Source organism: Typopeltis vanoorti, chromosome 4 (assembly GCF_054136105.1).
Source record: "Typopeltis vanoorti isolate ZY-2024b chromosome 4, IOZ_Tvanoo_1.0, whole genome shotgun sequence".
Lineage (NCBI taxonomy): Eukaryota > Metazoa > Arthropoda > Arachnida > Uropygi > Thelyphonidae > Typopeltis > Typopeltis vanoorti.
This window is the reverse complement of record NC_143552.1, coordinates 163988109-164000557: the sequence shown is the minus strand read 5'-3', so window position 1 is coordinate 164000557 and position 12449 is coordinate 163988109. Positions and strand designations below refer to the sequence as shown.

At 35.0% G+C, this 12449-nt stretch overlaps 2 protein-coding genes across 5 annotated transcripts in view; one reads left to right on the top strand and one right to left on the bottom strand.

The window, feature by feature from the left end:
• LOC150107818 (uncharacterized) overlaps window positions 1–6180 on the top strand; it is a 321462-nt gene extending 315282 nt beyond the window's left edge. For all 4 annotated transcript variants that reach the window (XM_090392071.1, XM_090392070.1, XM_090392069.1 and 1 more), the window contains one exon: window positions 6000–6180. In XM_090392071.1, the coding sequence (XP_090248197.1) occupies window positions 6000–6053 (54 nt within the window). In that variant the 3' untranslated portion in view covers window positions 6054–6180. The remainder of the gene's footprint in view (window positions 1–5999) is intronic.
• A 19-nt stretch (window positions 6181–6199) lies between these two features.
• The window catches only part of LOC150107817 (sodium-dependent dopamine transporter-like), a 361184-nt gene continuing 354934 nt past the window's right edge, over window positions 6200–12449 (bottom strand). Inside the window, exon 12 of the mRNA XM_090392068.1 lies at window positions 6200–8419. Within this exon, the coding sequence (XP_090248194.1) occupies window positions 8225–8419 (195 nt within the window). The 3' untranslated portion in view covers window positions 6200–8224. The remainder of the gene's footprint in view (window positions 8420–12449) is intronic.

Sequence of the window (12449 nt, the reverse complement as noted above, 5' to 3'; positions counted from 1 at the left end):
TTGTCTTTTTATTGCTGACCTTCATACCATATCTATTACAACAGCTATTCAATTTAGTCAGAGAATCTTGCAGACTTGTAGCGGATTTATTTAGAAGTATAACATCATCCGCATAAAGCAAAGAGCTGACATTAACATCTCCAATTTTGATATCAGGTTTAATACCACATTCCTTCATAATGTGATCCATATAGATAATGAATAACAGAGGGGATAATGTACATCCTTGTCTCACACCAGATTTAACATTAAACCATCTTCCTGTACTTCCTTCAATTCTAACTGTTGACTCACAACTCAAATAAAGACTAAGTATTGCTTGATATAATGCCCCATTGACACCATATAACTGCAGCGTATTGAATAGCTTCTCTCTTGGCACCTTGTCATATGCCTTTTCGAAATCGACAAAACTTAAATACAGATCTTTGTTGTATTCCCATGCTTTCTCGACTATTTGTCGTAAAGTGAAGATCTGATCCTGACAGCCTGTATTTGGCCTGAATCCAGCTTGTTCTTCACCAAGCTTTTCTTCCACAATTCTTCTCAACCGTTTCTCAAGTATACTTGCATAGATCTTGCAAGGAACACTCAGTAGGGAAATACCTCTATAATTCTCACATTCAGTTTTATTTCCCTTTTTATACATGGGTACTATGAGAGCTCTACTCCAATCATCGGGAATTCGTCCCTCTGTCCAGGCTTTCTGAACTATGCAGTGCAGCCACTGTAAGACTTTTATACCACCATACTTCAGCATTTCTGGTCAAATATCATCTACTGCTGCTGCCTTTCAACATTTCAAGCCTTTGATGGCTTTTTCTACTTCAAGTATGGATATGTATTCCTGACTGCATGCCTGGTCAGTGTTCTTTATCACTTTGTCATCATCACTGCTTGTTTCATTTAGCAGTTTTTCAAAGTAATTACTCCATACTTCAAGGATATCTTTTTCTCCTGTTTTCATGTCACCTTTATTATCTCTAACTCCTTTTACAGCACTCTTTCCTCCATTCCTAAGCTTCTTCAACAACCTCCAGAATATTTTGCCACTTTCTTGATATTTATTTTCTATATTCTTGCCAAAGTCCTCCCATGACTTTTGTTTAGCTAGTTTTACACAATGTTTAGCTTTCTTACATTTGTCTCTGTATTCTGTAAGAGTAAAAGCTGATTATTTGCCAGGAACTTTTGATATGCTTTCTTCTTTTCCTTCACTGCCTCTTTAACTTCCTGTGTCCACCAGGGAGTTCTGATTTTTTTATCCTTGCACACAACCTCACCACATGCACCTCTGGCAGAATCAATCAATGTTTTCTTCAGAGTTTGCCACTGAATCTCCAAGGTTTGATTCCTGTTCTCAAAGTCTTTCATTTTCTTTTCAATAATCTTTCTGTATTTTAGTCTCCAGTTCACATCTGAGAGCTGCTGAACTTTTATTCGCTTTAAAACTTTCTTACATGTTATTCTTTTCAATATGAAATTCAATTTTATCCTGCTCAAGACTAAATAGTGATCACTTCCAATTTCAAATCCTCTGTACACTCAGGTGTCCTGCACCAGGGAGAAAACATCACTATCAACAATAACATAGTCAATGAGCCTTTTCTTCTTCCTTGCCTCTTCTCTCCATGTGAATTTGTGCACATTTTTATGTTGGAACATGGTGTTAGTAATAACCAGTCCATGTCCTGAGCATAAATCCAACAGATATTTGCCATTATTATTAGCTTTGCTCTTTTCTCCAAATTTTCCCAAAATATTTTTGTATGTCTCACAATCATCCTACTCTGCTATTTAGATCCCCAACAAGGACCAACTTTTCCTTTTTCATTGTGTCAGTTGCTTTTTCTAAAGCATCAAAAAATTCCTCCACTTCTACCTTAGTTGAGCCTTCTGTGGGACCATAGGCACAAATAAGTCTCATTGTCAAGTTCCCCATTCTCTTTTGGTCTTTTTTTGTTTCAGTCACCCCTATTATGTCGATCTGGTACTTATCTAATTCCTCAGCTAGCTCCATTTCTTTGCCATTCAGGCTTCTTACGTTGATAGTACCGATCTTTAACTCTGGTGATGTTGAGTTGGGGTTTGTTTTCAGATTTGTTCCAGTAGCTGACTTTTCACTGTTCGCCCTGGTTCCTTGGCGAAAACAACGAGGGCCTTGTTTAACCGGGCGACGCCCCAGCTGGCATAAAATTTTGTCATGTTGTACCATCATTTTTTATTTTGGTTTAACCAATAAGAATACAATTTGGTCGGCTAAATCCCAAATTGCCAGCCCATCCTCGTTCGTTCATTATCAAAGTAGATACCCAACAGGGTGCACCACGAGAAGGTGAGGATTGGACATTAGGTCAGAAGCCCTGGTCGGTTCTCCGCATTCCTTTAAAGGCTATGTGGAGGTCTCCTCTCAAGTCAGCAGTCAGGAAGTACAGGAAGGTGGTTTAATGTTAAATCTAGTGTGAGACAAGGATGTACATTATCTCCTGTTATTCATTATCGATATGGATCACATTATGAAGGAAAGTGGTATTAAACATGATATGAAAATTGGAGATGTTAATGTCAGCTCTTTGCTTTATGTGGATGATATTATACTTCTAAATAAATCCGCTACACGTCTGCAAGAATTCCTGACTAAATTGAATTACTGTTGTTATAGATATGATATGAAGGTCAGCAATGAAAATGTCAACTGCGTTGTGAACAGTGAGCCTGTGGAACAAGGAAAACATTTCTGCTATTTAGGCACGATTTTTAGTGAAGATGGTAAATTAAATATGGAAATAGACAACAGAATCAACAAAGCTGGTATGGTAGGTAGTCAATTGAATAAATTCATATGGAATAAGAGAGAAATTAGTCAGAACACTAAATTAGCTGTATGCAAGACAGTGTTCAAACCAGTTTTAACTTATAGATCTGAGAGCTGGGTCAGAAGTAAAACACTTGACCAAAGACTAGAGACCACAGATAGGAGTCCTGAGAAAGATTAGAGGCATGAACAGATGGCATCAATAGCAATATCATATTAATAACGAGAATATTAGGAAGGAACTTGACATTGTTAGCAGAGCTAATCTCAGGTGGTATGGGCGAGGAAAGATTAGCAAAACAAGTGTTCTCTGCCAGTTTGGCAGGAAAACTACCCAGAGGAAGACCGAGATATAGGTGGATTGATACAGTACAAAGTATCCTAGACAATAGAAATATAAGATCTGATAATCTTGGAGTCTTGACAAGTAACAGACTGATTTGGAGGAAAATTGTAGATAGGAAGTTAGTAATGATGTAACTATCATATCCTGTACATGGCAGGAATTTGATGATGATCATCAGACACAAACCCCAGACAAGAAGGGTGACCAGTGTGGAAAAGAAGTCAGAATCAGAGTACGAAAGGAAATTAGCTGTGCAGAATAAAAGTAATCCCAAAGAGTTCTTTCAGTATGTGACAAGTAAAAAGAATAATAATTTTGATGATGGCCAATAGTAGCGAGATAACTGAAGCAGACGAAATAGTTAAATTACGAAGTCATCGCTTTGCTAGGAGATATTGACAGCAGAAAAGGCTGATGTGGAAATAGAGATTGATAGGATATTAGAGAGCTTTGATGTGAGAATACACAGCTATGTGATTAGATGGTACGTTGATTCAGGTGTTACGAGAATTTGCTAGAGAATTGCATTGCCTTTGACCATATAGTTTAATTTCCATTTCAACTCTAGGTTAGTCTCAAGGGGATGGAAAGAGGGGGAAGTAGTTCCAGTGCATAAAGAAGGGTCCAAGACTGAGGTAGCAAATTATCCAACAATGCATCTCAGGAGTGATGTTAGTCAGTTAGTGGAAAAGTCCAGGGAGGGACTGCAACATGATATTCGGAAAGGTAGGTTATGCATCAGTAACTTTTTGGAATATAGTGACAGCTTAGTTGGATAAAGGGTGGCTACACTGTGATATTGCTGACTTTTGCAAAGGTTTTTGACAGGGTACTGCATGAAATTCCGATAAATTGCAGTAGTTGGTGATGCGTATAAGAAGATGATTGCTAGAAATACCATACAATAGTTTATTCAGGAGTTAAGTTCAATAGAAGGCCTGTGGCTAGTGGCATGCCACCGATCTCTGTATATAAGAAATGATCTGAGGGGATATTCAGTTGTTTGCTGATGAAACAAAATTGAATAAAGCAATAATCAATATGAAGTTGAAAGTTAACAAAATTTTATCTGTAATGTGTAAGGTTATGAATTTTGGGCAGAAAAGATTACTAGCTCTGTACCACATTGATGGAAGTGCTCAAGAAAACGGAAGCCAGGGATTTTAGAGTGGCGGTGGATGGTGAGGTGAAGTTTAGAGCATATATTGCAAAAGTGGCTAAAACAGTTCAGTGGATTAGTTTATTGATAAGAACCCACCAGGATTTCTTGGGTATGAGGAAGAGGTGGAGCAGTCCAGAGATGAGTGCCAGGTGGATTACAGAAATTGGTTGATAGGATAGAACTAGGTGTCCCTAGAAGTAATGATCCTACAATCATGTAACTGTTGAAAGTTTATTTTTCACTTGGTTAGACTATAATAAATTTAGTTTAAACTTTTGCAAGTGTGAGCAAACAAAGTTTGCGCCTGAAAAATATCTTCAGGGTAAGGTAGTGCAACTCATAGCAAAGGTGGACCAAGCTAACATCACTCCTATCTCAGTATCTCCCATAATGCAAAGTCCTGAAGATATTTTCAGACGCAAACTTTGTTTGCTCACACTTGGATAAAGGATTAAACTAAATTTATTATAGTCATGTGTTAGCAATCCAAAATATATATTGCTGACATCACGTTAGTGTCATTTCTACTGTGAGAGATGAGGTCGAAATGGACATTTCAAAGCTTCTTATGTGAATTGCCAAGGATTTCAAACAGATGTTGACAGCCCAACACTTTGATTGTGCTGTCAAAGATAACTAGTTTTGTTTGCTTTTGGCAGAAGAGTCCAGGTCTTTGGGAGTTTCTTGCAACCACCATGTGTGAAGTCCTTACCCATACATACCCACTTTTCTATATTAATTCATATTACAGAAAACTGATATAGCTGAATTCAGTAAGGAAATTGTTTCATATTTCATAATGTATTTGTGATATTCAATAGTTCCTTAGATGAATGGGCCTTGTTTAATTATAAAAATCAGTAGTGTTCGAAAAGACTTCGATCATGGTTGCAAATCTTTAAAGAAAATAATTTTGATCAGTCTTCCTAACAATACTCAAATACCTGGCTAGTTTTATTGCTAGAACATTAAAGCATGTTGAAATTTTATTTTACACTTGGTTAGACTATAATAAATTTAGTTTAATCCTTTATCCAAGTGTGGGCAAACAAAGTTTGCGCCTGAAGGTATCTTCAGGACTAGGGGGTAAGGTGGTGGAGCAAGCTAACATCACTCCTATCTCAGTATCTCCCATTATGCAAAACACATCTCCTTGTGGATATGTATAATGTTATGCATTAAGGGAAGGGCCACTACCCAGACTAGTTTTGACCTTTATTGAGGTCTCTTCAGTGGGAGCCAGGCCCAAGTGGAGATACCAGGCAGAAGCATTAGCAAGGTCATCTCTACCTATAGGAGTTGCCAAACGGTGTGCCACCTTTTTATTAAATTACTCTGGATTTAGAGAAAGATGTTGAAATTTTATTTTTCACTTGGTTAGACTATAATAAATTTAGTTTAATCCTTAATCCAAGTGTGAGCAAATACTTTGTTGTACCACCTTACCCCAGTCCTGAAGATACTTTCAGGCGCAAACTTTGTGTGCTCGCACTTGGATAAAGGATTAAACTAAATTTATTATAATATAGAAGCAAATGCAAGTAACCTGTGGATTTCCTTATCATTTAGTAATTAAGAGCAAATGAACTTATATTTACACCCTTTTTTTTTATTTTAGGGATAAAGTATAAATTTGAATTTATTAAATGTTTTTAATTTACTACTGTTCTTTTCAGCATCAGCTGTATCAGGAATACCTACAACAGAGTGTTGCCGACCATGATATGTGATAAAAATAAAAAGAAATATTTTGCACAGTTGTAGAAAGTTCTGTAATTAAAAAAATTCTCGAATTTGTAATAATTCATGCTCTATTCTTGAACTGCTTTTCAATAAATTTTTTTTTACATAATCGAATACTTGATATGCTACTCTTTTTTTTTTTTTCAATTTCTTTAATATTTTGACCAAACATGTCTTTAGATGAATGCTAATATACATTTCACAGGATTGGGAGAAAAAAAAATACTACAATTCATTTAAACGACATGCACAAAAAAATAGCATCATAAGAAAAATCTGTGCTGCTGCACATTAAATGATGGAATGTTACAATAAAAAATTAGAAAATCTGCAATAAACAACCAAAATTGATTGCTTTGTAAATAAAAGATATGCAATTTTCTGAGTATCTTTAAGTAGAAAATTAACATGAATAAATAAAGCTTATTTTCCACTATGTTTGAGACAACAAAGCTGCAGTTCATAACATTTACATAATAGTTAGCAGATATGTTAAGGTTTCCATAAGTGTGTATCACAAGCATACACATTATTGCTAACAATTGAGGATGATGCTATGATAAATACAAAGCTGCACTACTTCATAAAAATTCCTCCAAAGTTATAAGAACTCTTTATGCAGTAATATAGTAGTGCTACATAAATTACTAGTTCAAGAATCTCTTGAAAAAAAAAAAAAAAAACATATGCCAGTTATGCTAATCTGTTTATTATATTAAAAATACTCCAGTTTTGATTTAAAAGGCAACATGATGTTTCTTAGCAAACAAAATCTTGTTCTGTGCAGACTTTTTTTTTAAATCAAGAAATCTGTATTGATTTAACAAAGCATTAAGAATAATTTATGTAGCATAATTTGATTTCACATGTAGGGAACAATGTCATGGAATTCCTATCTCCAGCTAGATTTGATGTCCACTAAAAATCTGCAAATCTGTCATGAACTATAAGGAGTGCAGTATTTTCTTTATATCCTTGTAATTCTTTAAATGCTACTTTGGGAATGGCAATTCAATTCAGATGAATTTCTACTAAGAGGCTGAACCATGATATACATACATACATATCCATAAAGATAAAATGCATAGCAAAACAAAAATAAAAATGCTACATATAAATTCTACAAATTTAAAAAAAAATCTATTAAACATTTGACTAGCAACAACTTATAATTACATAAATAATTTTTCTATATAAAAATATTCATTCTTTCTCTTCACTAACAAACATCACACCATAGCTTTTTAACTGGTTCAAAGACTAGAAACCAGGCTAAAACAGCATTTATATCAAATTAGTATCAAAACCAACCTCTGCAACTACAAGAATACTTAAAATTTTATACAGCTGCAATTAATCAAACTTTGTTTCACCAGTTTTTATATGTAATAAAACAGTTCCTTGACGAGACTATTTTTAATGAAATTCAGTATTTGCATAAAGAATTTCAGAAAAAAATTAACATATTCATGCTCTGCTATCTCACTAAGCAGAATATTATTCCATTTTGTTGGGATTAATTGACAGAGCACAAAAGAGATAAGGCTTTATTTTTTAAAGAGCACTCTTGGATCAGATTTTCTGACTGCAGCTCTTAAATTAAAAAAATATAATATGTGTGTGTAGGCAGTAGCCTACATTTGCTAGTTACGATTTCTAAAACTTGAAGTCAAAATTGTTGATGGCAATGAATTAATATTACTAATATAGTGAGCTAGAACGCTAATCTAAAAATTTACAACTTGAGATATAAAAAAGAAAATCCATACCATTTTTTTTAATGTAATCCAAAAACCCTGCTCTACAGACCAAATATTGAGCATTTTCAAGCCTCCAATAACCATGATGGTGGTTTTACATGGAGTGATTAAATTTCATCGCTTGCCTAAAAACATTCAAAAACAACTATAACCCATCACAGGAACCTGTGGGTATGCTATCTTCTCACCTGACAAGGCCATCAAATATCAACTACTACTATGATAAAGAGTAAGACATACGGTGCTTTCAAGCACTTCAAATTATTTTTTTGATCTTTTCCATCTTGTGTGATTTGTGCCAGCATGAATATGTTAAGGTGATCAGTTTTACCAATTATGAAATTCAAAAAAAGCTGGTTAAAACAAACTTAATACTTATCCCAACTTGAAAAACATACTTAAAATGAAGTTTCTACATCTGCTTTATCTTTGTAAGAAGATGGTGGTCCAATAACATACATATCACTTTGCTTCACATCAAAATCAGCATAATCAGGTATAGATGATGTTCCATTCAGCACAATAATTGGTTTTGGGTCTGTTGCTGAATCTGCAGGAGCACGAAATTGTGGCTGAATGGTGAATTCAAGACGCTAGACATGAAGAAAGAAGAAATCAGCTGCTATTAATAAAGATTAAAGTAATTTCTCAGCATATAATACACCTTCAAATCAAAAAATTAGAGAAAAAAATGTGTTGAATGATTTGCAATTCTAATTTATTGCATAGAAAATAATTAACAAATATGAGTTAGCATCATCTAAATCTACATATTTTGTAGATTATATAACCATTATTTGAAAACATTCACAAAATTAGAATAATTTTTAATGTGCTTCAAAATATTAGAATATTCCAAATTTTTCTGATTGGTTTTGAGGAGAGAGAGCATAGAAGTGGCATATATTTCAATAGCTGCAGGATGGATTCATGTATGAGGAATTTTTTGCGTGTGGATTTCAGTTAATCATTTGCTAAACATGGGTCGAACAAGTGACATAGCAGAAGCTAAGAAGTTTCATATGGTGTCTCTACACAAAGAAGGCCAAACTCAACAGTTTATAGCAAAAGAATTGAAATGTTCTCAAGCAAGAGCGTGAATAGAGTATTCTAATAATTGGAATTTTCAAAATAATCGTTACAATAGCAGTCAAAAGGTAATAACTACATCGAGATGAGAGAAGATTGAAGAATATCGGGAAGAAAAACCACTTCCGAAGTGTAAGATATTTTTACAGGATATGGAAAGAACTAAGTGTGAATGTGTCTAAATCTACAATGTTGAGACGACTTCACAAATTGGGTTTTAAATCACGTGTGGCTAAGACAAAGCTGCTTATGACTTCCAAGCAAAAGGCAGCTAGAGTGCGACAGTGTAAATAAAGATTGTTGTGGGGTCAAGAGGACTGGAAAGAGGTACTTTTTAGCAATGGAAGTATGTTTTGTGTGGGCCATGCTCATCAAGGGATATCAGTTTGGCATCTTAAGAAGCATTTGATAAAGAATACATGAAACTTTCAGCCTCTGCAGAAGGTACAGGTAGTCTGTGTATTGTGTACAAAGAGTCAATTCCAAAGTGTATCAAGAAATTCTTGAGCACTTTGTTACCGGCAATGGAAGATTTAGGTGATTGTGATTTTGTTTTTCAGCAAGATTCAGCTTCTTGTCACACTTTCAAACCACTACTTGGATGGCTCAAAAAGAGACAATTCAATGTAATTTGTTGGCTGGTAAACTAAACTCACCAGATTGAAATCCTGTTGAGAATTTGCAGGGAATTAAGAAGCATCAAGAAGTTGTCCCAGGAGACAAAAATGAATTTGTTTCTAATCTGCAGACCATATGGACACGTTTAGATAAAAAAAAGATTGTGAACTGCTAGTAAATAATATGCCCAACCATTTACGAACAGTCATAAACTAAGGGGGATGCAACAAAGTACTAATTATTGTTGTTTCCCTTTGTCATTTTCACATTAAAAATTATTATAACTTTGTAAATGTTCTCACATAACTTTTCTTATAATTTATATTATAGTTTTTGTAATCTACAAACTACATAGATTATACTAATTCATATTTGGTAATAATTATTTTCTATGAAATAAATTAGAATTGCAAATCACTCAACACATTTTCTTTGATTATTCTCATTTTTTGATTCAGAAGTGTAGAATGTTTTATATTATTTATTTTATTAGGGAGTGTACAGGATATGATAGTACTACATGAAAAATTTGCATCAATACTAACTTCCTGTCTACAATTTTCCTCCAAATCAGTCAAGATTTGGAGGAAAATTCCACCTATATCTTGGTCTTCCTCTGGGTCGTTTTGCTGCCAACCTAGCAGAGAACACTTTTGCTAATCTTTCCTAATATCCTCGTTTTTAATATGATATTACCATTGATGACATCTATTCACTCTCGTAATCTTTCTCAGGACGCTCATAACTGTGGTCTCTAGTCTTTGGTCAAGAGTTTTACTTCTGACCCAGCTCTCAGATCCATAAGTTAAAATTGGTTTGAACACTGTCTTGTATACAGCTAATTTTCTCTTATTCCACATAAATTTATTCAGTTGACTTCCTACCATACCAGCTTTGTTGATTCTGTTGTCTATTTCCATATTTAATTTACCATCTTCAGTAAAAACCAGATTTAACATTAAACCACCTTCCTGTACTTCCTTCAATTCTAACTGCTGACTTAAAACTGAAATAAAGATTACTTGATATAATGCCCTATTGACACCATGTAACTAAAGCGTTTTGAATAGCTTCTCTCTTAGCAACTTGTCATATGCCTAATACAGATCTTTGTTATATTCCTATGATTTCTCCACTATTTGTCATAAAGTGAAGATCTGATCCTGACAACCTCTATTTGACCTGATTCCAGCTTGTTCTTCACCAAGCTTCTTTTCCACAATCCTTCTCAGCTGTTTCTCAAGTATACTTGCATATATCTTACCAGGAACACACAGTAATGAGATACCTCTGTCATTCTCACATTCCGTTTTATTTCCCTTTTTATATATGGGTATAATGAAAGCTCTGCTCCAATCATCTGGAATTCGTCCCTCTGTCCAGTCCTTCTGAACTATGCATTGCAGCCACTGTATGACTTTTTATACCTCCATACTTGAGCATTTCTGGTCGAATATCATGTACTCCTGCTGTCTTTCCACATTTCAGGCTTTTGATGACTTTTTCTACTTCAAGTGTGGATATGTATTCCTGACTGTATCCTGGTCAGTGTTTTTTACTGCTGTGCTGTCATCACTGCTTGTTTCATTTAGCAGTTTTTCGAAGTAATTACTCCATACTTGAACGATATCTTTTTCTCCTGTTTTCATGTCACCTTACCATCTCTAATTCCTTTTATAGCACTCTTTTCTCCATTTCTGAGCTTCTTCAACAACCGCCAGAATATTTAACCACCTTCTTGATATTTATTTTCTATGTTCTTGCCAAAGTCCTCCCATGACTTTTGTTTAGCTTTCTTACATTTGTCTCTGTATTCTCTAAGAGCACAAGCAGACTTATTTCCCAGGAACTTTTGATATGCTTTCTTCTTTTCCTTTGCTATCTCTTTAACCTCCTGTGTCCACCACAGAGTTTTGATTTTTCTATCTTTGCAGACAACCTCACTACATGCCTCTCTGGCTGAATCAGTGTTTTCTTCAGGGTTTGCCAATGAATTTCCAAGGTTTGGTTCCTGTTCTCAAGCTGTTTCATTTTTTCTTGAATAATATTTGTGTATTTCAGTCTACATCTGAGAGCTGTTCAACTTTTATTCGCTTTAAAACTTTCTTGCATGTTTTTCTTTTCAATATGAAATTCAATTTTATCCCGCTCAAGACTAAATGGTGATCACTTGTAATTTCAAATACTCTGTACACTCTGGTGGCCTGCACCAGGGAGATAACATCACCTTCAACAATAACATAGTCAATGAGGCTTTTCTCTCCATGTGAATTTGTGTACATTTTTATGTTGGAAGATTGTGTTTGTAAAAACCTGTCCATATCCTGATCAGAAATCTAAATAGGTATTAGCCATTTTCTCCAGATTTTCCCAAATATTTTTGTATGTCTGACAATTATTTCCTACCTTGCTATTTAGATCCCCAACAAGGACCAACTTTTCCTTTTTCATTGTGTCAGTTGCTTTCTCTAAAGCCTCAAAAAATTCCTCCACTTCTACCTTAGTAGAACCACAGGCAGAAATTTGCCAGCTGGCTGGCAGAGTGGTTAGTGTATCCGCTCTCTAAAAGGCTGCGGGTTTGAATCCCACCGTGGGCATGGATATTTATGATTGTCTGTGGAAATACCAGTAGTCATGGTGGTCGGCGGTAGATGCCGTTGTTGTAATTGCGGTCAGTTGGTGGAGTCAGAGCTGTAGAGCACGTGCCCTCCCTCGATGAGTCCTTTGACTCCCTGGAGGTGTCAAATAATAATAAAATAAGTCTGATTGTCCAGTTCCCCATTCTCATATTTGCCGACATCACTCTACTTGAGACTGCCACCATTCAAGAAGATTAGCCTCTTTTTAGTGTTGAATACTATGGCTACTCCTTTTTTCCTTGATTGTCATTGCCTGAATATAACATTTTGTATTTAT